Here is a 24,918-nt window from a genome sequence, read left to right on the forward strand (position 1 = left end):
ACAGGACCTCAGTCGTATCTGCATTGATAACTGATGCAAGACAGCAGTCCAGCACATCCACTGCCCCACTTGCAGATGTAAAGGAGAAGTAGAGCTGTGTGTCATCAGCATAATGCTGAAAGCGTATTCCAAACCTGCGGATAACCCCCCTCAGCAATTTCAAGTAATGCTAAATAGCATAGTGGGTAGAGATGTTAAATTCTCAAGAATAATCGTTTGGAGAATATTATCGATTAATGAGAATATTAGAGAATTTTCATTTAAAATAGGAGAATATTCATTTTAATGCATTGAAAATGATATAATTAGTTAATATACACGTTTATTCATGAGTAAACTTGTTCAGATGGCAACCAAAAACCATACAGATACTTTTATTCAATGGGGCAATGCAGTGAATTCACATTCTTTGATTTGGTAAAGGGGAACTGACAACCAGAGGACTGCAGAAAACTAGTTACTGGCACTAAATAAAAATATAGAAACGTCAACTGTTTAAATCAAGGTCACCTCACATGCTGTTTCATATAATTGTATAGGCCTAGGTACTTAAGTGTATAAAGCATTAAAGCTACTTTCTGTAAAAAAATCACAATGTATGGCCAAGGGTATAGAACTGCTAAGAATAGGGTCACACCAAAATAGGGAAAAAGGCTATTACATATAGTTTGAAACACATATGAATTAAATGTTCATCAAATTAAATGAATAGCATTTTAAAAACAAAAAACCCCAAAAACCCAAAAATGTTTTCTGTAGCTCACATTTCAGAACTGCCAATGGTGAAAAACACAATGCCCAGTAATGTAACTGGATCAAAAACAATCATTATTCATTACTTACACTGGCAATATCACAGCTTGACTTATTATTTACTAGATTTTTTTTAATGTGGGTTGTAAAACTGGTTCTTACATTAGAATTTACAGTTTGTGGAGAATATTTTCCGGAGAATTTTCTAGCAGAGAATATTCTCACCTCACATCACTAATAGGGGATAAAATTGAACCCTGTGGAACCCCACACTGAAGGCTCCATGGGGCCAAAGAATCACCCTCTGGAAACTACCATCCAAGTAGGATCGGAACCATCGCAAAGTGGTGCCACCCACCCTTAACTCAGACAGCCACTCCAGAAGAATACCATGGCTGATGGTATTGAAAGCTGTTGAGAGGTTGAGGAGAATTAACAGGGACACATTTTCCCTTACTCTCTTCTGACAGATGTCATCATGCAGAACAACCAAATCAGTTTCTGTGCCAAAACCAGGGACGGTTTATTGAGTGGTTTCAGTTCCAGTTCCATGTCTTCCTCACTTAAAATTGAGTGCATGAATCTATATGAACAAAGAACATTAGATGAACAATAGTTAAATCAGTTGCCTACCCCAAAGTTCTGAATGATGACTGGTCCAAGTGAACCTGCCTCCTGTCGCGGTTAAAGCCAAGCTGTGGCCTCCAAGGTCTGCCATCATTGTTAGTTTTCTCCCAGTCACCTGGCTTCAGAACTGGTGGAGGCTTTCTAAATAATAAGACAAGGAAGTTTAATCAAATAGGCACTAGAGACACAGAGTTGGAAGACCTGAAAGCCATCAAGTTCAATTCTCTGAAACAAGACATAGGACCACCCACGAAATCAATCTCACCCATTCTACAGCGCTGCAAGTGGTCCAGAAGAACTGGTAAGGGTAAATAGAAGGGTTACTTACTTTGCTCCAGATAACACCTCTGCCTTAAAAATAAAGTCTTCTTGGAATTGTGGGTCTTTAAAGTTGATACTAAGAATGAAAATATTTGAAACAATTATGAAGAATTAACACATTGCCTGTTATGTGACATCAAAGTTGGTAACTTATTTGCTCTCTTCAGAATACAGCAAGGATCAGTAGAGAGCAACTCAGGCCCAAAGATGAAATAAGAGCTCACCAGGCCTCTTGATTTGATCTGTTTTGAAATGGCCACAGCCACTTGTCACTCACCTAATATCACAGGGTGTCATGGGCAGGACAGGAAAAGCCACTTACAGTGCGCTCTGAATTGTTCCTTTGCAACCCAGAGTTGCATTCAGTCATTTACACCTGGCACTGAATACAAGATCCACTGCTTTAAGGCAGGATGGGTTCCTCGAGAGCTCGGATTCTGCCCATCCCCTATATGACTTGCATTCAGTGCCAATTGTAAACTGGGGCTGTACAGGAGCAATTATGTGTACTGTACACTCTAAGCCAGGCTCCCCCAACCTGGTTCCCCCCCCTTCCTGATGCTTTGGATTAAAGTTCTCATCATCCTTGACCACTAGTCATACTGACTGGGGCTGATGAGAGTTGGAGTCCAACAACATCTGGTTGAGGAAGGCTTAAATTTGGTGCCAAAGTGCAACCAGCACATCTTGGGGGCAGGATCAATTCCACCTGACATCATAATGGCCTGTCAAATGTGGTCTGTGAAAGGCTGGTCACTATTTGATAAGGCCAATCATGTGGTCCCCCAACACTTGTGTAGGCAAAATTCTCTCTTTTTCAGCCCTAGTCAGATGCATTCATTCATGCACTATGTGGATGACTCAGAAAAAGGAGTTAATTAAGACAGAGGCCAGCACTATTGCTAAGATAACAGCTGGGAGGAGTCAGTAGATCCCTCTGCAGTAAGGAAAGGAAAACCAGCAGTTATATTCATAATCTGAATACAGTTTAGAATAAAAAATATTTGATCCATCATTCTACTGAAGGGCTCGTATTTTCCAAGATTCAGCAGCTTAGTTGCCTTTAAGCCCACATAAGCAAGAGCCTGAGAAATGAGGAAATGTCTAACTTCATTAATTTGGTTCCCTCTCCCTTTCATATATCCCATTAGTCTCAAGAGGAGAAGCCAACCAGGAACTGGTGAACACCTCAACTATTGGGGACTTCACATCATGACCTAAGTCATTTGGGTAACTTCATCCATACACATTTTACCTTATTGCAGAATTCTGTGTCAGGTCACGCAGCATGGGCACAGGAGAGTGCAATGTCCTAATGGATATGGAAAAATGGAACAACTATTCATTTAGAAGAAAAACTCTCTTGGCTGTAGAGAAAAATGGAAAATGTATCTGATGTAAGCAGGCAATGGTCACTTAATACCAAATGACATTTAACTGACTGAAGGGATCAAATTCTTGACAAGAGAGCTGAACAAGTATTTTGCATGCTAAATATTTCTAAGACAAAAACCTCAAATAACAAGGCTTGAAATGGAAGACTAAAAGAAGCTAAGGCAATATGCTTTAATCCAAGCTAAATGGTAAAGAAGTGGGAAGGGCAGCCTATTAACATTTCAAAATGACCACATGTAATATGTCATCAAACAGTACAGAAAGTTGAATAATCAATACTGCACTAATAGAATACAATATAGCAAAATTTAATCAAAATTGATTGTCCATTTTCAAAACCAAAAACATTTTAAATTTTGCCATGCTTACATCAGCTCATGTTAACCATCCCTTTGGTGTCCATAACACTTCTCAGTGTTTTCAGACTCACTTTTAACCCCATCCTTCCAACATGGGACCTACTTTCTGTTAGCCTTTTATTCTCTTATTCTTCACTCTAGCCAATTTCCTCTACCAGATCTCCCTCCTTCTTTTTAAAACTTTAGCAAACCATCTTCAATTGGGGCATGACCCATCTATGTGTGTCTATTCAATAACTGAAAACTAGTGGCATGCATTAAGCAGCTTTTGATCTTAATTGTGAAGGAGGCAAATAAACTACAAACTAATTTTATTTTGTCTGAAGAACATTGAACAAGGAGGGATTCTTAATCAGCAAATAAACCCTGCTGTAAGTTATACTTACTCATCAGGAAGAACTGGATTGTCATTCCTGGCTAATTTCCCTTGAATACCGTGACACAGTTCAGGGGGAAGGCCTACTGCCTATTGGGGAATAATAAAATCCTGATCAGATGAGCCAGACAAGAATGAATGAAATGTAATATCCATTAGAACAAATTTGACGCACCTCTTTTTCACCAGACTTGTACTGTTCGAGAATGAAGTCATGAAGTTGATGCTGTTTCCCAACAAAGAGAACATCACCACCAAGACTATTTCTTCTGACTGAAAAAAGAAGGGGGTGATAATTCTGCATTAAGAGCAACCTAATTGTAATACTTACAAAACAGGCTCATGTTGCTTACTACCGGCACCATAAACTAAAAAAGTCCTCTCTAGATTTATCATTGATTTGACATTGTACAGGGATGTTTGCTTTGATGAGCATCCAAGTTTACTCTGAGTAATGGGGGAGAGGAGAGCATCCATTTGTCTTATACTAGTGCTTAATGTAACTGAACAACCTTCCATTGCTTTATCAGTGTACTAGTGTGGGACCACAATGAAGTTTCTGTCCATTTGGTACACACTTAACCATTTGCTTACAAGGTGTCATGCACCATGGGGATCAAGCCAGGAACTCTAGGAGTCTGGCACCAGATGTCTTTCTGAAAGTAATTTATATACTGCCCTCTCATAAAACAGGGGGTACAGCAATGCAAAAACCTGTAAATGTACAAACCAATGTAAAGCTGTAGAAAACATTAATTAAAATGATGGGATACTCAATAAAAATTTAAACAACTGCATAGGCTTTTGGGCAAATAAGAATAAATGAATGGGAAAAAAAACCCTTTAACCAAAAAGGCTCTCAGAGTAACTTAGGAAAAATCAAAATAAAAAAAATTCCTTCCAGTAGCACCTTAAAGACCAACTAAGTTAGTTCTTGGTATGAGCTTTCGTGTGCATGCACACTTCTTCAGATACATTAGGAAAAATTAGGAAAAATCAGTTCTGAGGATGCCCCCCCCCCCCTTCGGGTTCTTCTTCTACACCATCATTTTATTATTTGTACCCTGCCCATCTGACTCGGTTGCCCCAGCCATTCTGTGCAGCATCCAACAGATATAAAAACATTAAAAAGAATCCCTAATCAGGGCTGCCTTTAGATGACTTCTAAAAAGGCATGACACACAAGGAAGGAAGAATGAGAGGAAGGAAAAGAAAGCCCAAGCACAATTCTTGAAGTGATAATCAATGTGAATGTGGTTCTGGTTGTCTTGCCCTTGATGAAGAGCAGTCCGTATCATAACAGAGGCAGAAAGCAATAGTTCAACCCTTCTTAGCCTTTGGGTGGAGCATTTTGATATATTTGGTCAAAATAGGAGTCAGAAAACTGCAAAAAGGGAGATTCAGCTTAAACTGTGAAACATCAGGACTGATGGAGAGGCTGCATGTTCATTCTATGCAGGTTACTAAGGCTGAGCACAGAGAATGGTAACAGTTCTTGGCACCTGAGATCAAAATAAAAGCAAACTGATTCATGGTGTGGAAAGGCAGATGTGGGTTTTACAGTAGGAAAAAGTAGCATTGCACAAAAGTACCACTGCCAAAAGCCTTGGTACTCGGAAAGATTATTTAATCCTGCAACTCTTACTTTCTTCAGGGGTGAGGTCAGGATACACCTCTGCTAGAGCAGCTCTCAGACGGCGTTCGTCAACAAAAGGCAACAGTGCAACTCCTACAGAAAACAACTCATTAGAGTTCATATTTTCTTTTTAATAGTACAAAACGTAAGGTTACAAAATAGTACAAAAGGGTGGAAGAAACTTTGGCAAGATCAAATTGTCCCCAAATCATAGAAAGATCCTTAATGGACCAGACCCTAGTCTTACCTACTTCAACATCCTGTTCTTACAGTGGCTCACCAAATCAAGCCAAGCTAAGCATATGGTTTAGCTCTCTCACTGGAATTAGTGAGACTTAATGGTACAGGCCACCTCCTGTTTACGCGGGGGTTACGTTCCAAGGCATACATGAAATCATGTATATATTCCTTATGGGCACAGTCACATTTCAACTCTCTTTAGTCAACAGAAATAAATGCTGCAAAAGTATAAAGCACAACCTAGTCAATAAACACTCTTTAAAATGAAGACTAGAAGATTTAAAATTAACTTTGGTTAGACTGTACCAATGAACTGTGTCAAAGTATACTTGAAAATATGTAACTTTTCTTCAGTTCATTATGGTATTAGCTTTTAGTTTTTTGCTAATTCAGAAGTTCTACGTTCCAAGTTATAAAGGTTCTCAGAATCCTAATAAAATTACTGAAGAATGCAAGACCCCAAAATTTATTTTCAAGCATTTCTATCTGGCTTTCTGTTATAAAAGTAACTCAAAGCAGCTAAATAATTAAAATACTCCAAAACAAAATATGCTACATGAATAATGAATTGTATTTTAGTTAATTTCAAGCCAAAATAATGTTATCTGATAACAGACACATAAATCATTTTGGCAAGTGGTTGCAAACATGACTTACAGAATAAATTCTTTCTTGTTTTGTTCAAATGACTCCAAAGACATATTGATGAACAAGTATTAATTTCGTGATCTTAAATATTACCTTGCCAAGCATATTTCTTTCCATTCAAATCAATAGCAAAGTCTTCGGGGTAAAAATCAATTATACTTGATTCCTGTTTTTTTAAAAAACAAGATCATTACAGTGATTCAGAGATTTGTACAGTAACAGATGAAGAATTAGATTAATCTTGCACAAGCTTAGAGATCCTATTTAGTTATTGTTGCATTTACATCCCCCCTTTTCTCCAAGGAGTGCAAGGTGGTCCACACAGTCCTTCCTCCTTTAATCCCAACAACCCCGTGAGGTAAATTAGGGTGAGCGGCAGTGAGGGATCCAAAGTCCCCCAGTGAACTTCATGGCCAAATGGGGGATTTGAACCCTGATCTCCCAGGTCCAAGTCTGACACTCTAACCACTACACCACACTGACTCGTCATCTTTTTTGGTGAAGTGGTCTATAAAGTTTTCTGAATTGAAAATAATAATACATATAAGCTATTTCTTTTCTTCTTTTCAAACTCAGTACAGTGGTACCTTGGTTTACAACTTAATCCGTTCTGGAAGTCTGTTCTTAAACCAAAGCGTTCTTAAACCAAGCCGTGCTTTCCCATAGAAAGTAATGGAAACAGATTAATCCGTTCCAGACAATGAAAAGCAACCCCTGAAACAGCAATTTCACATGAATTTTACTATCTAACAAGGCCATTGATCCATAAAATGAAAACAATAATCAATGTACTATACTATACTATAAAATAAATAAAACAGTATTGTAGATGATAAAAATGAAAATTAAAATTTTTTCTTCCCTGTACTAATGATAGTCATTGTTTGGATGGGGGGGCGCGCTTTTATCCATTTCCACAGTCACACAATCAATCAATCAGTCAATCAATCAGCAGTTGAACTGGGATCCACACAGATCCCCCCCCCATGCTGCTGCGAGAAATGCTCCCTAGAGTGCGCGCCTCCCGCAGCGGCATGGGGTGGGGGGGAGTTGCGCACCTGCCAGCCAACTGGCTCTTGTCTTGGGAAACCTTTCCATGCACCTCCATCTCCCAAGCAGCTTGGCAGGAAAAAAAATTTCCCCTGCCCGGCCGGGCTGTGAGAGGAAGGCGCTCTGCTCATGCTGTTCCCTGGGAACTATGCGGAGGTGTGCTCGCAGCTGCCTTGGCTGACTGCCCCGGTAAGTCGGAGGGGGAGGAGGGAGCAAGTCCAGCCGGCCACCGTTCTGTGCACCTGGGAGTAAGCGCTGTGCAACTTCCCTCCGCCCGGCCAGCTGGACTCGCCTCCTCCTTGCCCTCTGACTTACCGGGGCGGACGGCTAAGGCAGCTGCAAGCACAAGAGCCAGCTGGCGGGCGGGCGCGCAGCTTCACTCCCTTGCTGCTATGGGAAACGTCGTGATGACCCCCTTCTCCGCTGCCGGACAATGGAAGTGTGACACTCAAAACGGAAGTGCACCTCCACAGTATGTTCATATATCCCCCCCCCCAAAAAAAAACACCACACCACACAACCCGGAACACTCATTTCCGGGTTTGAAGTGGTTGCAACCCAAAAAGTTCATTGGCTAGGCTGTTCATAACCTGAGGTACCACTGTACGAAGAACAGGTCAAAATGAACAGTACTTTGTTGACAATTTTCAAGCTCTGGTGCAATAACCACTTCTAAAGTTTGAATTTTCAAACTGCAAGTTCTGGACATTTTCTAAATGTTAACACTTCAGACAGTAGCCTTAATCTCTCTTGCCAGTTGTAGTTCTCATTCCTTATCTTGGGTACATGCGCCACAATGTGGCTTGACCAGAATTGGGACAGCTGGTGGGGCCATTTGAGGTCATCCTATCTCAGTGTTTCTCAAACTTAGGTCTCCCAGCGGTTGTTGGACTACAACTCCCATCATCCCTGGCTGGCAGGACCAGTGGTTAGGGATGATGGGAGTTGCAGGACAACAGCTGGAGGCCCCAGTTTGAGAAACACTGTCCTAGCTCTAACTGTTCCTCAGTTCACTACAGCTAGCAAAGAACAAACTGGGCTCCAACTGGAAGAGGTGTACCTTGATCTCAAGTCAGTATGGTTTTCCAAGTTTCTGTCTCCAGTAAACAGAGTAAAACAGGCACATTATTCAGACAGATACTGAAGCTATTAATAGAATATCAAAACAAACATTTCAATTTTGAATAGATGAAAAGGTGAATAAACAAAAGCAAAATTCTTACCGGATCAGTCATAAGATTCCGCCAAGTTGGTGGGAGAAAGTTACCACTAGCTGCAGGAAAGACTCCCATAAGTTGTTCAAGAGGTCTGAACTGCCAAAAACAAAAGTCAACAGCAATAACTACTTTGATCACCCCCATAACAATATTAGTGACTTCCAAATAATTATAAAGATGAACAGTAATCTTACCGGTTTGGTTCCTTTTTCAAAGTCTGAGGGCATGTCTGCAATTCCTTCAAAATCTGAAGCAAATGGCGCATAATGGAATGGATAATACCATTTCCAGGAGGCACACCCCTAGTTTGCAAAATGTAAGAAGAAACCAAGTCACAGCTAGAAGACCCAGTAACTCTTCTGTAGGGAGACAGGCAAGACTGAAAGCCATCTGGTAACTAATTCACATCAATTTCTAAAGCAACATACGTAGTTGCCAAAGTATTGATTTATTTATTTTTGGTAAACCAACTTAAGATATGGGACCAATATACCAATTCAACAAATGAAACAGTGACCACAAATCTCTTTTCCAGTGGCAATGTCATTTTACATTACTACTAACTCAGTTGCCACTGCTTTACATATTGATAACTTCTTGCAATATACTGCAAAGATGGCATACCAAACTTACTCACTGAAAAAGAAATCAAGTGATTGTAACATCTATAATACAATTCACCAACGGTCAGCAGCATGGGGCAGAACATTTTCCATAACAAAAACATTTCAGTTTCTATAAAAGCATTGCTTCTCAAAATTTGCTTTTAATAATGGATACCATATTAATTAAACTCAACAGATTCAAAATTCTAATTATCATTTTTCAGGAGTGTGTCAAGCAAGCATATGCCTATACAATTATATCTATATGCCTGCAGCACAACTGTATCTTTTCTGGGGGTTATGTTCCAGAAATGGCAAAACTACATATACCCAAAACACCCTTGCGCCAACACCCACCCTTGCTATCCAGGCTCTGGGAAGCTCTCACAGGGCCGTCTGAGTTCCTGCAAGAGCCTCCCTGAGCCTGAAGCAAGACAGAGAGCTTAAAAGCTATTTCTGCACCAGGAAAACCCACTGCAAAAGGAGCTTTTAAGCTCTTTGCTTTGTGTGCAATTAATTTGTGGGACTTCAACTAGCTTGCTTTCAACCGTGCATATGATGCCATCATTTTGTATATGTATACAGAGTGCTTTGCTGCTCAGTTGAGAAAACCAGATCCGGCATGTGGCCTGTCACATGCCTTGGGTCAATGACATAGAACTGTAGAGTCTGAAGGGACCTTGAGGGTCATGTAGTCCAACCGCCTGAAATGCATGAATCTCAACTAAATTATACATGACAGATGGTCACTCAACCTCTGCTTAAAAACCTCCAAAGGAGAGTCTATCATCTCTCATGTGAGTCTGTTCCACTGTGGAACAGCTCTTACTATACAGAAGTTCTTCCTAATGCTTAGCCAAAGTCTCCTCCATGCACATTCTAGCTTGTCAATATCCTTCTTAACCTGTGGTGCCCAGAACTGGGAACAGTATTCCGGGTTTGGTCTGACCAGGGTTTAAATGAGCAGGACTCTGACTTCCTTTGATTGGGACACCAGACTTCTGTTGATGAAGCCTAGATTAGCATTAGCTTTATTTGCTGCTGCATTACACTGCAGTCCAGGTTGTGGTTTTGAATAAGATCCTCCAGCTACAGTAAGGAGACTAGCAAAGATAGAAGAGGTAGAAGTCATCTAAAGAGCAAGAACAGCTGGCTTATAGGTTCTAGATAAAGCCAGGCTGAGTGCATTTCTGCAGAATCCTTCAGTCAGTAAACAGTTCAGACTTTTCAAGCTCACAGAATCCTGACTCACTGACTGTTGCAATTATAGCTGACAATAGTTTGCTTCCCAACAATCCTAATGCACTTTCACTTTTTGCAGCTAGTTTGCCAGAAGACTGTTTTGTTGTCAGAGCCATTGTTGAGCAGAAGGCAAAAGCCAGACAGAAAACTAACAGAGGCAAAAAGGCTTTATTTATTGTGGAATCAAAAGCGCTACAGAGAGATAGCTGTAATAAGCTGAAGAAGAAGAAGAAGAAGAAGAAGAAGAAGAAGAAGAAGAAGAAAGGTAGGAACATTTTTTAAGAAGGGGAGATGCATACCAAAAACAGAGGCCTGAGCAAAGAATAATGGGGAGAGGAACACAGCTTCTATGCTGGAAAGGGTAGAAATGAACTGAGGAGCCACCAGCAGAAGAAAGGAGAAAAGGGGAAAAAATCTAGGCCACATCCTTGCTTTCTGGGTGGCTGGAAAAGGCACAACCCACAGTGGGTGTCTCCCACACCAAACAAGAGGCAAGGTTGTGCAGGGAAGCAGGAACACATAAACCTCAGAAGAGGCTCAGCTCATTTATAATGCGTTAAACCAAGTGATTTCCCCATGAAATCATAGAACATGTTCCTTTTATATTAAGGAAGTTTGAAGTTACAAAAAACAATGGCATGAGATGTGATTTGAGAAATCATACAGACAAAAGTAACACTAAGTGCTAATTCAAAGCAAACACCAATAACTTCCAAAACACATGCCTGGATCTAAACCAAATCTACTACCTCAACATAACCCTATGGCAAAGAGAGAAGGCCAGGGTGTGAGGGCATCTTATTTAAATATGGTTAATGTCTACTGGCTTTAACTAATCCAGAAGTTTCTGAATCTGCACAACAGACCTGTTTTATTTATCTTTATAATAACTATCCTTCATTATCTATTGTTAAACATTTCTTCAGACTCCAATTGAATGAAACATTTCTGACCATTACACACACACACAATAGCAGTGCATTATAATTGTCCCAAATCTTAATTTAAACTTTTCAATACGCTTCGTGGCATCAGGGTTTTACCAAAATAAAGTTGCTGTAAAACATCATTACAACACTACATGATTTGCTTTATTAAGCTTTAAAGAGCTCAATATAGTTAACAGAATTAAACCATTATAATACTTTTTTAAAAAAAGAAAAAAAGATGGCTACTAAAATCAATTTCATGAAGACAGCTTCAAGCAAGTAATGAAAATGTCACAGGGTCTCCTCTGTGTCTAAATATCCAGATTTACAATGAAAACCTGCTCTGGTCTTTGCATACTCCTCTGTCAATTATACCAGCAATGATGCTAGATGTACCTCTGATTATGCCATTGCTGAGTCTTATTACATTATTTGGGAGACAAGCAAATGAAGTTTTTTGAAATTATATAAATTTTAATGAAAGATAGTAAGTACCTGGTAATAGTACCGGAGAACCCAGCAAAGCCCTTCTACATAAGACTGTACAACTTTACGACGGAAATTTTTATCAGAGACATCAACATCAAATTTGTTCTTGTAGTAGCGCTGTTTCCAGCCAGCTTCCCATAACCTATACAACAATTCAAGCTTTGTTATTATTTTTTGTATAAGATGACTTGAAATAACATACAATTCAATTTTTAAAATTGTTTTAATACAAGATTAAGTAGTATAACAGCATCACATGCCTTTGTTGACCCCAGAAAACTCTTAAGACGTAAGTAACATAGCTACCTTTCTCATTCTTTCCTTCATTCCCTTCCTGTTAGCCAAACATATGAGTGCACATAGACTGGGATTCAAAGAGAGGCTTTTCGGGCCCCTCTTCCTTCTGCAGCCCCCTTCACTTCATCTAAGAAGCTTTTATAGAGGTTCACAGAGGTCCTTCTGGCACACGGTAGAAGAAACAGATTCAGCTGGAAGGGAAACCACTCCTTCCCCAGCGTGTGTCTCTGTACACACATAGAGACATGTGCCAAGAAGCTTCTTTGGATCTCAGTCACCAGGCCTTGCTTGACCATGACATTTGTGTGGCAGGTGGAGAGCTTGGACAACTCATCATCTCTCAGCCTAAGCTACCACACAGTTTGTTGTGAGCATGAAGTACAACTGTGTGCTATTTGAAGGAAATAGGAGCTCCAAGTATTGCTTGTGGAACTAATATCCTTTCTCTAGGGAGCAGTTAACCTAACAGTGAAGCATGTATATTAAAATACATTTTCTGAATCCAACCCCCTCACCCTGTGAACAAGCACAAAAAAGTACATCAGTCCTCCAAAAAACTACAGGCTCCCCATTAAAAGCTATTATGGAGAATCCCCCAGCTTTTGGAAAGCATTTTAGAGGGGAGTTGCTGTAAGAGGTGCCCATATTCAAGCAGCAGTGACTCTGTGCTACTTTGGATCCATGCCACAATTTCTGACATATTTAAGAGTACACGGAAGAATATATGAACTCATGAGGCTGTCTTATACAGAATCAAATCACTGGTCTGCTTAGCCAAATATTGTCTACCCTGACAGGCAGAGGCTTCCAGCTTGAGGCTTCTTAAACTGGAGCTGCTGGGTTTTTAGCCTGGAATTTTGAGAGTAAAAAGTATATCCTTTAGCAATAATCCAATTCCCCAAAGGAGCTGAAGTAAAGCCTTAAGTAAAGAGATTTGGTTGTAGAACTTTAAGAGTTAAACAGTTTCATTTATGCTGTAAAATAATGACATTCTGCTCACAGTTGCTGAGCTGAATATTGAACCTCTAGCCAATCTGGTGCTGAGTCTCAAAGGGAGTAGTAGCTTTTAGGACGAAAACCTTCATGCATACTAATGGAGACACTTAAAATTTAACAGCTATAGCCTACACATCTCGCTGGAATTTCCTGAGTATCCCAACCCTCCACATTAATTATTGGTGGATAAAAAGATCGTGGAAAAGCATTAGAAGGTGCTATAGATAAAGGGTAAACAGTATTAATGAGGCGACATCCCTTTTGACAATTCACTAACAAAGTACCAAATGTATCACCTGATATTATCTTCAGGCTCAGGTTCACTGTCACTGTCCTCCGCTTTCCGCTTAATTCCTCCTGCTGGAGATGGTGAACCATCAGAGGTGAAACTCGTATTAGGAGACGCTGAAGGAGTCTGGGGATGCAGTTGTCAGGCAGATAGTTGGAAAAAGGTTTCATTACACTTATAAAATTAATGGCTTTGTCATAAAGAAATAAAAAGAGAACCATCTATTTTATTGAGGTGCAGAAGCTGGGATCCAAAAGAATCATGTACAAGCTAGTTCCAGGCACCCAAGTGGCTTTGAGCAAGTAGCATTCCATTCCATGTAAAAAGCCACGGGGGGGGGGGTGAGGTTCAGAGTGCCAAAACCAATAAATATTACCGTATTTTTTGCTCTATAACACGCACCCGACCATAACACGCACGTAGTTTTTAGAGGAGGAAAATCTGTAGGCATGCCACCCATAGGCATTCCCTCCATAACACGCACAGACATTTCCCCTTACTTTTTAGGAGGAAAAAAGTGAGTGTTGTGGTGCAAAAAATACGGTAACAGTAGAAAACTACAATAAAGAGAAACCAGAAGTATTGTGTTCTCTTTGGAATTCTCAGGCACCTCACTTTCATACAATCATAAAATTTCAGAGTTGGAAGGGACCACAAGGTTCACCTATTCTAACCCCCTGCAATCTCTTGAAATTTGTTTGTGCTAACAGGCCTGTTCAGATGCTTACAATGTTCTGAGTAGTCAGCTATTTTAATAATTGTTCTGATGCTTTGTACATATTTCAAATAAATAAATAAATAAATAAATCATAGAATCATAGAATCGTAGAGTTGGAAGAGACCACAAGGGCCATCGAGTCCAACCCCCTGCCAAGCAGGAAACACCATCAGAGCACTCCTGACATACGGTTGTCAAGCCTCTGCTTAAAGACCTCCAAAGAAGGAGACTCCACCACACTCCTGGGCAGCAAATTCCACTGTCGAACAGCTCTTACTGTCAGGAAGTTCTTCCTAATGTTTAGGTGGAATCTTCTTTCTTGTAGTTTGGATCCATTGCTCCGTGTCCGCTTCTCTGGAGCAGCAGAAAACAACCTTTCTCCCTCCTCTATGTGACATCCTTTTATATATTTGAACATGGCTATCATATCACCCCTTAACCTCCTCTTCTCCAGGCTAAACATGCCCAGATAATAAGGGCGTGGCATGTATAGTGAAGTTCAAGAAGACAGTTGCTTACCTACAGCTATTTAAAAGAACTTGAAGTTGTACTTAAAAGAGATTCACTTGCAGAAATAAAATTGAGCCACTAGTAAGCCACAGGTCTATAAACTCACTTAGTCATTACTTCTATGCTTGTGACAAAGTTCAGATCAATCACTTACAGTGCTCTGTCTGTCTTGCATTCTCATTTCAAAGGCTGCATGTCTTGGATTATTGATTGGTTGATGACTTCCTCTATTTCCCCTCCCCAAAGGTTGTGGGGTGAACTGGCCACCAGGCATAGAATGCTGTTCCCTCTAGATGAGCAGACATACATTAGCAGAATTGTTTATCATCATTTTCCAGGCAAGAATGAAATATTTCTTGAATGCTGAGATTCAGCAGAGGCTGCAATTATGTACACAAAAGCCTAAGGTTCCACTGATAAAATAAGTAAGTAGCAGAATACATTTTATCCAATGCTTCCACTTGGATTTAGATTGTTTTAGTTGATTGGTTAAAGTGCTTCAGTTTTGTCACTATGTTATCTCCATTACTAAAACAGTTGCAAAGAACAGAACAAGTGTTACAACTATGAAATAAGCTTAGAACCAAAATCTAAACATGTGCTAGCCATCTGTCACAGGCTGCATTTCCAAATCTAACCAGGAGAGTAACAGTACAATCCTAAGCATAAAAGGGGCTGTCGCCCCTGCTCACTTCTTTCTCTGGAGCGGCAGCAGGAGCGAGGTGGGAGGATGGGGGAGGATGCAAGGGGGGAAACACTTTCTCTCATTCATTCTCTGCCTCCCTTCCAGCAGTGGCAAAAGTAGGGGAGTGGGAAATGAAGGGGCAAAAGATTTGGACTTTCCCTTTCACCAGTCCAGCGGCAAAGGAGAAAGGCAGTCATGCCGTAGTTCATCATGCCACCTGCCAGAAGCCAACCAAACTTCAGCATGGCAACATTCTTATATTTTTATGTATATAAGAAGACATTTAAGTCACGAACATCAGTGTTCCTAGACAATTCTGACAAGTTTCACATCAAATATGAGACCTGGCCTTAGAATAAGCTGCTATTAATCCAAGTGGCATATGTGAGGAAGGTGGTGGCATTAAAGTAGAGATATGAGAGTGATGGGAAGACAAATCTACCGTAAAGACTACACTTAGAGGAGTTCAACTGACACCCGGTGCCTTGGGAGCAGTGGAATACATGGTGTTTCAATTGTTGTATAAAAGTTACCAGAAAAAGTTTTGGGGGGAGGGTGAGGAAGTGTAAAAATGGCACAAGAAAAAACATGATCTTTTTTATATGAAGTCTTTATTATTGCAATCCTATGGAAAGCCTCATTTAATTCAATGGAATTTACTTCTGAAAAACAGTCATAAGATTGTTCTGTATGCCTTGAATTTAGTCTAGCATCTAAGGAACCTATAGCTAAGGGGTTTATGTACCCAAGCAGCATTCCATGCTGCTCAGCAAGACAGTTTCCTAACTGAAAGTAGGTCCAGACACAGTGTGTGGGATTTCATACTAAGAGGGGGGGGGAGTCAAAGATCTTATGGGGGCAGATGCGTTCTTGGGCATGCACATAGATGTTATTTGGAGTCTGGATCATTTGCTACAGTTGAGATATAAATAATTGTTCAGCTAGTTCCATGAGCCTAATGAAGCACTAAGCATGTTTCTCAAAGGCCCCCATGTTACGCGTCCAAGAGAAACTTCAATAGTAGTTTGTGATTTAGGATAGAATGGGTATTACAAAAAGCTGCAACATTATTTATTTATTTTGAGCCTACATTTTAACTCAAAATGGTCAAGAAGTTGGCTTACATAAATAAATAACCATATTAGGGCTGTTTTTACCCTAACTGATATATTTGTTTTAAATCAGGATGTTGCAAGGAAAAACAACAGGGCTAGAAGCTCTATATTTACTTTCATCCTTTTTCTTTTATCCTTCTGCCTTCTTCTGAAATTTTCCTAAAATGAAGAATGAAGATATTAGAACTGTGTGCCATACAAATTACATGGAAAAAACCAAAAACATCAGAAATATTTATTAGGGTCATTTCTTGGGGGGGGGGGGAATGCTCAAACAATTATTCATACTTGCCATATGCAGAACTCCCTACTTCCTGCTACAAAAAAATGCTCTTGTTCTAAACAAAACTGGAATCCAACTAAAATACTCATAAAAATGTTTAGGAGTATCCATTTGTTTATTTAAATTTCCAGGTGCTTTCCTACCACATAACACACATAGACACTCCACACCCAACATATCACCGTCAATCACAAAGCAACGTGCAAGCTTTCATGTTTACTAGGTCTTTTACAGACTGGACGCTGAGCAAAAATCAAAAGGTGTGGAGGGAATGGGAAAATGTTGCTCAGCATAATGGAAGCTGAAGTTGAGGTCTGCTGTAAGACAGCTACCATTGCTTCTTTGTCCAAGAATGTCTTATGCAACACCCTGCCCAGCAACAATCTTTTTCTGTTTTTGCATTCCCCCCCTCACATTCAAGTGAAAAAAGTATTCTGTTCAACTCAAAGGTTTGCATACTTATTTATTATTTTTGTCGGTCCTAATGAAGTTATTGTTTGTTTTGCTTCCTTACACTCACACTCTCTCTCTCTCTCTCTCTCTCTCTCTCTCTCTCTCTCTCTCTCTCTCATGGGCCAACACGGCTCCTGTTTCTTTTCCTTTCCTCACAGAACTGACTTAAAAACATTAAACCAGCCATTCAAAAAATCAAATACAGCCGATACAGCACACATTCATTGACAGCTTACAGAGGCAAACTATCCTCTAATTTCTCTGGTTAAAACATGATTTTTTAATTTATTGCATACTAGAGTAACATGAAGAATAATAATAAACCACACTCACTGTTTTCAATAATGTAATTAAATTAAACTATTCTCTATAAAACACAGATACACAATAAATATGTCACAGGAACTCTTTTACCTCATCATCTTTTCGCTTCTTAAAAATATTATCTTCAACTTCTCCAACAGATAACATGATCATTTGCACTCTTTGCAAGTTGACATAGCCATTTTCTGTAAGGTATCCCTGTAAATTGTAAAACAGAACTGTAACTATCTTTCCTTCTCCTAAAGTTCCACGAGATTAAATTGGGGTGGGCGGGTGAGATGGCTTACCCCAGTTTTGTGCACAACATTTTTATAAATGTTCACTAGACGATCAATTGCTCCTTCCCTGTGAAACAAATATAAATGAATTCATTTAGCCATTTTACAGGATGTTGTATACACACAGTCTGAACCAGCATTTAGTTACTAATCTGTAAACCAGTGCTGATCTCACAGAGTCCCTGCTGTCATTCCTTCCCATAATGAATATCACTGGCAACAAGGAAAACCCATGGATGCTTTCCTTCAGTGACAAGCAGCACAAGTTCACTAGAAAACAGGTTTTAATTGGGCAGTGACCTAACTCATTAGAGTTGTTATAATTATCTTATGGGAAACTAGAAAGGGCAGGGGTCTGGAAAAAACCTCTAAACTCAACTTTAGGAGAAAGCACTTCCGAATCACCTGTACTAAAAAGGCAAAACACCAACAACCACCTGTACACATGACAGGGTAAGCTTGCGACTAAACTGGGAGTGAATGAGCCCAGGCCCACTCCATGGCACAGAGGAATCAGACGTTCAAGAAGCCTCAATGTAATGTGCAGGATAAATATAAACAATACAAAGTACCGTATTTTTCTGTCTATAAGATGCCCCCATGTATAAGACGTCCCTATTTTTGGGGACTCAGATTTAAGAAAATGTGGGGGGGGGTGTTCCAGAGTATAAGACGCCCCCTAATTTTTAACATTATTATTTTAGGAAAAAACCCTAGTCTTATACACAGAAAAATACGGTAATTACTTATATGACATCATGCATTTTAAAAGCCTCAAATCACACACACTTGATAACCAATTGTAGTTAATAAGTTTGGAACAGCTAAAGCCCTATTACAGAACCACAGAATTGTGGAGGTGGAAGTGACCCTCATGGTCATCTAGTCCAACCCCCTGCAATGCAGGAATCTCAGCTTTCCCTTGTCTAAAACCATTCTTGCTCTGCTCCTATTGGCAGGAACCTCCAATCTCCAGACGTTTCCGGACTACAACTCCCATCACCCTTGGCCAGCTGAGGATGGTGGGAGTTGTAGTCCAACAACATCTGGGAACCCAAGGTTGAGAAGAGTTGTGTAAGGTTCCTAGAACAAGGCAACATTGTTACATGACACATCTTGAAGACTTGGAATTGCTACATAACCACCAAGTTTTATTGTTACAAATCTTGGTATAACAGAGAATGGTCAATAGAATTGGCTGAGAAAATAACATGCCAGGTGAGAGCGGAAGAGGGCAAACACAATCCATATTCCTTTTATAATGTATGGCAAATGTTTACTGAATACATAAATTGTTCAGGCTGGCAGGAATCTACCCAGCACTCATGGGAAAACGTGGTGTGAACTCTAGAGGAATCAAATGAAACTTTAACACATGGCATGATAAAAGTTTGTAATTTGTTGTTTACTATTGTAACAATTGTTTTCTCAAAAATTTTCTTCTCTACCATGAAAATAAATAAAAACAGTTTTGTTTTGTTTTTAAGGAAAACAGAGACAGCACACATACTCAGTTTGTGGTAAGGGTTGCCTTAAATCTAAAAGCGAAATGTTGTACACCAAAGAGGGCTTTAGGCTTTTGCTTTTCAAATATCAGCCCCACTCTATGCCACATAGCAAACCATTTTTGAAACTGAAGGAACTTTCAAAACAAGGTTATGGTATGCTATTGGTTCTGAAAAATAGGGGGAAATTGCACAGGAAGAGCCCAAAGTCTTTTGGACACCTAAACACGTTCTTATAACATTCATTGTACAACCTTTCACCACATCAAGTAACTTTGCATATAATGCTGCTTTCCATACCTGATCTCTAACGAAGGTAAATGAGGAAGAAAGTCATTTCCCACAAAGAAACACATGAAAACCCAGTCATCGATACTTCTTTCAACATCAAAAGTGAAAGGCAAACTGGCCATCGTTAGCTCTCTTTCCAAATACTAGAATTATTTGAGAGAGAGAGAGAGAGAAATGGAAAACATTTCTACAGATGCTACTAGAAATAAAATGTTAGTGTGCAGTTATTTATACATAAAGTTCTATACCACTAAATCGAGGGAATTCTCAAAGTGGGGCACAAAAACCTGCCTGGCAGGCCATCAAGTCCACAATAAAGGTACTGCTATGCTAAATGTCCCACTTCCATTCCAAATGGATGTCTAAAGTGACTTAAGCATATTTTATTTATTAAATTTTTGTACCACCCTCGATCCATGGATCACAGGGCAGTTTACAGTATAAAAATACAAAGTACAAACTCTAATAACAGACAAAACAATAACACCCACCATCTCAAAGAATATGCAGAATGTAAGGAGAAAGGTGACCCTTCAGGTAGGCTGCTTTGAAATTGCTAAGGGCACCTTAAATGTGGCCCAGTAGCATATTGGAAGCCAGTGCAAGTTCTTCAAAAGTGATGTCAATAACCAGCATTCTGCAGCAGCTGCAGCTTCACAAAAAATGCCTTGCAGCAATACAGCTTGAGGTTACCAGTGCCTAGACCACCATGGCTAAGCTATCAGAGCATATGGAAAATGCTTATCTCTTTCCATCCATTACAGATTCAGGTAAGTAGCCATTTCCATCAAGCAAGCGCAATCTGTCTCTCTCACAGAATTAAGGTGAGAATCTAGCAAAGACACTCTTTCCCCACAAACTGGAATTCCTGCATAACTCTTCCTCGAAATTAAATAATCTCCTCCCCCAACAATTTCATCCTCCAAAACCCCCAGTCCTGATTTTTTCCAAATTCACCTCCAGCAGCTTGGCAAAATTAAAATTTTCTCCTTCCCTCTAACTTGTTTGTCATGGCTAAAAAGGCTAGGAACATGATCTTTCCATGCCGTAAAAAAGTCTCCTCCATATTTTTGTTTTTTCCTTTGCTGCAGCTTACATCACACCCAGTTCATCTTTTTTGTTCCTTTATCAGCCTCTGAAGAACAATATGTGGGGAGCCCTTGTGAAACTTCTGCAGTTCCCCCCTCCCTTCTGAGATGGAAAGTGGGGTGCGTGAAAGAGAGGTGCCAACTGGGAAGAAGAGAGCGAAGGCTGGGAACGGAGAAAGACCTTGCAGACAAGACTCTCTGGAGAAGCAAGACACAAAACCCTTGTATGGTAGCTGAACAAAGCTGACTAATAGAAGTCATGTTTCAAAATGCCAACCTAGTCAGAGGAATGAGAGAAGAGGAGGCAGGGCAGGATTAAATGTAAGACAATTCAGCAGCAGCATGTCCTGAAACCGCCTCTTGCTGCTTAACAGGGAAAATGCTGGTAGCTAACAAAAAACAAAGGGCAAGACTCATGGCTTCTCCTGGCCAATTGCCAGAATTAATTTTTTGGTTGCCATGGCAACTTGTGGTCATTGGCTTGGAAGTTAGTCCCACTGTATTTAACAGGTCCAGAGACCCACTGCATAGGATTACAGCCTTAGTTCAAACACATCCAAATATTACTTACTTCTCTCAAAACACATAAGCGAATAAAGATAAATTCTTGTTCTGAACCAGGAGGGCAATCTGCAAATTGATCGTGCTACAAAAGAGAAAAATGGTATACCATTTGTATGTAAGCTTTACTTTAGAGTGCCTTCTCCCACAGCACAGGCCTAAGCATGTTTATTCAGAACTAAGTCCTGCTAAATTCACTAAGTTCTTTGCTCTAGAAAGGTGTGTTTCAGAATGCCACTTCAATAATAAATTAAGATTACAGAAAATTCCTGTGCATGCTTTATTCTCAGGTAAGAGTATCTGGGACTGTTTCTGAAATCAAGGGGATGAAGTCTAAACTTGCAGAGCTGACTCTAATCTGTCATCCCATTCCCATTTTGCTGCACAATATTTAAATGCACTTTGGCATTTCTGCTGAATTGATTTGCCCCTCCCCACATGTCCCATAATTTGTTAGACCACATTTATTTCAAGGAAATGAATCCTGCTTTGTGTTCCTTCCTTTACAAATAGTTGAGAATGGGTTTCAGTATGTCCTTGTTGCCAACCTGCAATGTTAGTCTGAGAGACAGAGATTACTCAAAGCCACACAATGACTTCATGACTAAGGAAGGATCTCAACAGGAATCTCCTTCATTCAAACCTATCACTTCATTCTCTTGCACAACGCGCTGGCTCTTGAGAAAGTGAGCAAACTGTTCAACCTACCTCCCCTTGTTTTTCTTTTGGCAGACCCTGACAGTCCTTAATTTCATGTCCAAACTGGTTGCAAAGAGCACATGGCTTTGGTTTATTAGGCTTAAATTCTTCTCTAATTATAGTAAAGTTTGGTTCATGTGTAGCCAATCCCAACATAATTAGGTCAGCTATAAAAGAAATAAAGCAAAAATCAAATACTAAGTAAATAACTACAATAATGGCCAATGCAGATGATCCTCCGAACAAAACAAAGTATGTCAATTAGCAGTATAACATTATTATTTTTCATAACAGAATATGTATACTGCTTAACTGTAAATTCAGGCACCAGACCCATTGGCAAACCATGCGCTACAAAGATGCTTGCAAACATGCTATGAAGGCTGGCAATATCAACCACACCATGTGAGAATCCGCAACAGATGACCGCAGTACCTGAAAACAGAGTCAGGTCATGCCTCTACACCAGTGCCCAGAGGAGAAATGATTGCTGGGAGGAGTGCAGACAGAAGAAATGTCTTGCTGCATCTGAAGCAGCACAACTGGATGGTTTCTTCTGCCCCAGATGCAATAAAACATGTCTCTCCTGTATTGGTCTCTAGAGCCACAGCAGACGCTGTAACCTTCCAACAGTTTGACTTCACACCCAAAGGTGTACTCCTCCATTGTCTTCCAAAACAGACAGATGCCAACCAACTAATTGTAAATAAAAGCTCTAAGCAATTACAAATATGTTAATTATGTAGACATAAGTTTTTTAACAACCTTAGTAACCTCCAAAATATAACTGTAGACCCCAAGATGGCATTACCACATTTTACAAATGTGGTTTACTCAGTATACACAGTACTGACCCATACAAATCATTCTCTACTTAACTGCTAGAATAATTACTAATGGAAGAAAACTAAGAAATGGACTTACCATCAGCACCACACAAACAGTGATGAGTGTTTGGATCATGATTCGGTTGAGCTAAAGCAAAAAAGAAAGAAATGTTAGATACATTTTATTATTCTTAGGCAGAAGGAAATAATTACTGAAGACTCATTGCTGACCTCTAAGGCTGAATAAAATTACATATGCTGCCCTTGCCTCTTTTGGTAGGAAAGGGTGGTGTATAAAATAAATAAATAAATAAATAAATTGCAAAAGCACAATAGACAGTTTAGAGGTCAGAAAGGCAATACAGAAGTAGAAAGTTGATAAAACTGGCAGACCTAGTGGCGTTTTCACCAGAATACTATTTATAGTCGTACCTTGGATCTCAAACGCCTTGGTCCCAAACAATCGAAACCGAGAAGTGACTGTTCTGGTTTTCTAATGATTTTTGGAAGCCAAACGTTCAGTACAGCTTCCGATTGGCTGCAGGATGCTCCTGCAGCCAATCAGAAGCCACACCTTGGTTTTCGAATGGTTCCAGGAGTCAAAGGGACTCCCGGAATGCATTCTCTTCAAGAACCAAGGTACGACTCTACCGCCCTTCATCAAGAGATCTCAGGGCAGTTTACAAGATAATATGAATACCTGTAGCTGCCAGGATATTTAATGATTGTTTGCCATTTAATCAGATTCCAAATTCATGAAGATTAAGCCCAAAGCCCAACTGGAGCAGGCCCTGGTGTTGTCTTGGCCAGTCTTCCTCACTCTCTCCTTCCTTCCCATTTTAAAGGTCAATATTTCATTCCAAGTTGCTCTATGTTTTTAATTCTAGTACTGTATTGTATCTAATGTTCTAAAACCACTATAGTATTTATGATTCATAAAAAAACACCTCTCTTTACTGTTCTAAACACCTTTTTCACATCTGTTTTGCTTATGCACTTTTGCATAAACATTTTCAGAAAAAGTAGACCTATTCACATTGAACAGCCCATTTTTACTAATATCAGTTGATACAACTTTTACTGTAGAAACTGCAAAAAAATACCTCTTTGCCTTCGTATGTAATCCATGATTTTGTGTTCACCTTCACCTGGAGCACTAGCATCAGATAAAATAACCTACAAACATCACCACAAAGAGGAAACATAAAAAGTAGAGCGAAACACTCAATACTTTGCAACACCATTAAAATTACTACTAATTTGTGTTATTTGGCACAGTGTTCCTGAAGACCTAGGACATTTAAAAAAAATAAATCAAAACTGGAAGCGCACTGCACTCATGCACAAAGTTACACATCACTCCTCAAAACAACATTCACACATCCTCCTTACAACTATGAGATGGTCTGGATAATAATGCCTCCTGCTCCCCCGTTTTTCCCAGGCAGAAAGCCTTTCCAGGTGATCCTACCATGCCTATCAGCTATACAGCAGGCTATATGAGGGGCGGAGGCGCCAGCACATGGAACCTTCCCGCTTCAAGGCAATAGAGGGCCTCTTCACATGGCACACAGTTCCACTATCATCATAATCATCAAACCTTTTATTGGCATCAAACATCCGAAAGTTCAACTATGGAGTTCGCTCACAAGATGTAGTGAAGGTCACTAACTTGGATGGCTTTAAGAGGCTATTAGCCTTTTCCTCCATGAATTTGTCTACTAGCCATGAGGACTATACTCGACCTCCATGGTTGGGACTTGCATGTGTGGAGAGTGCTGCTGTGCTCAGGTCCTGCTTGCAGGATTCCCATAGGAGTCTTCTAGTCACTGAGAGAACTAGACAGAGCTTTGGCCTGGTCCACTCGGGCTCTTATGTTATTAGTAGTGAATTTTTCAAGGCACACCAGACCCTCTTACGGCACACAGGTATATTCGGGCACATGCCCACCCCCACCCCCCGCATCTTGCCTTGTCACACCACACATGAAAAGCTACTTTTTAAGCCAGGTGTGTTTCAAAGTTGATATGGTACAGGTGGGGTCAAAATGCCACTGGGCTCACACACTCCAAAAGTGACTATGGATCTTAGCCTATAACTGCTAAATGAGGA

At 40.0% G+C, this 24,918-nt stretch overlaps 1 protein-coding gene across 1 annotated transcript in view; it reads right to left on the minus strand.

Annotated features, from left to right (window-relative positions):
- Nucleotides 1-24,918, minus strand: part of XRN2 (5'-3' exoribonuclease 2) — a 63,073-nt gene that overhangs the window by 16,415 nt on the left and 21,740 nt on the right. The window contains exons 7-26 of the mRNA XM_081205967.1: nt 23,910-23,982; nt 22,904-22,954; nt 21,989-22,146; nt 21,291-21,365; nt 19,641-19,774; nt 17,845-17,902; nt 17,648-17,755; nt 16,612-16,656; nt 14,852-14,986; nt 13,477-13,595; nt 11,894-12,029; nt 8,817-8,924; nt 8,629-8,718; nt 6,449-6,521; nt 5,477-5,560; nt 4,007-4,104; nt 3,842-3,921; nt 2,957-3,013; nt 1,709-1,777; nt 1,387-1,521 (exon numbers count right to left, since the gene is read on the minus strand). Coding sequence (XP_081062093.1) covers nt 1,387-1,521; nt 1,709-1,777; nt 2,957-3,013; nt 3,842-3,921; nt 4,007-4,104; nt 5,477-5,560; nt 6,449-6,521; nt 8,629-8,718; nt 8,817-8,924; nt 11,894-12,029; nt 13,477-13,595; nt 14,852-14,986; nt 16,612-16,656; nt 17,648-17,755; nt 17,845-17,902; nt 19,641-19,774; nt 21,291-21,365; nt 21,989-22,146; nt 22,904-22,954; nt 23,910-23,982 — 1,886 coding nt within the window. The remainder of the gene's footprint in view (nt 1-1,386; nt 1,522-1,708; nt 1,778-2,956; nt 3,014-3,841; nt 3,922-4,006; nt 4,105-5,476; nt 5,561-6,448; nt 6,522-8,628; nt 8,719-8,816; nt 8,925-11,893; nt 12,030-13,476; nt 13,596-14,851; nt 14,987-16,611; nt 16,657-17,647; nt 17,756-17,844; nt 17,903-19,640; nt 19,775-21,290; nt 21,366-21,988; nt 22,147-22,903; nt 22,955-23,909; nt 23,983-24,918) is intronic.

Source organism: Podarcis bocagei, assembly GCF_964188305.1.
Source record: "Podarcis bocagei genome assembly, chromosome: 8".
Lineage (NCBI taxonomy): Eukaryota > Metazoa > Chordata > Lepidosauria > Squamata > Lacertidae > Podarcis > Podarcis bocagei.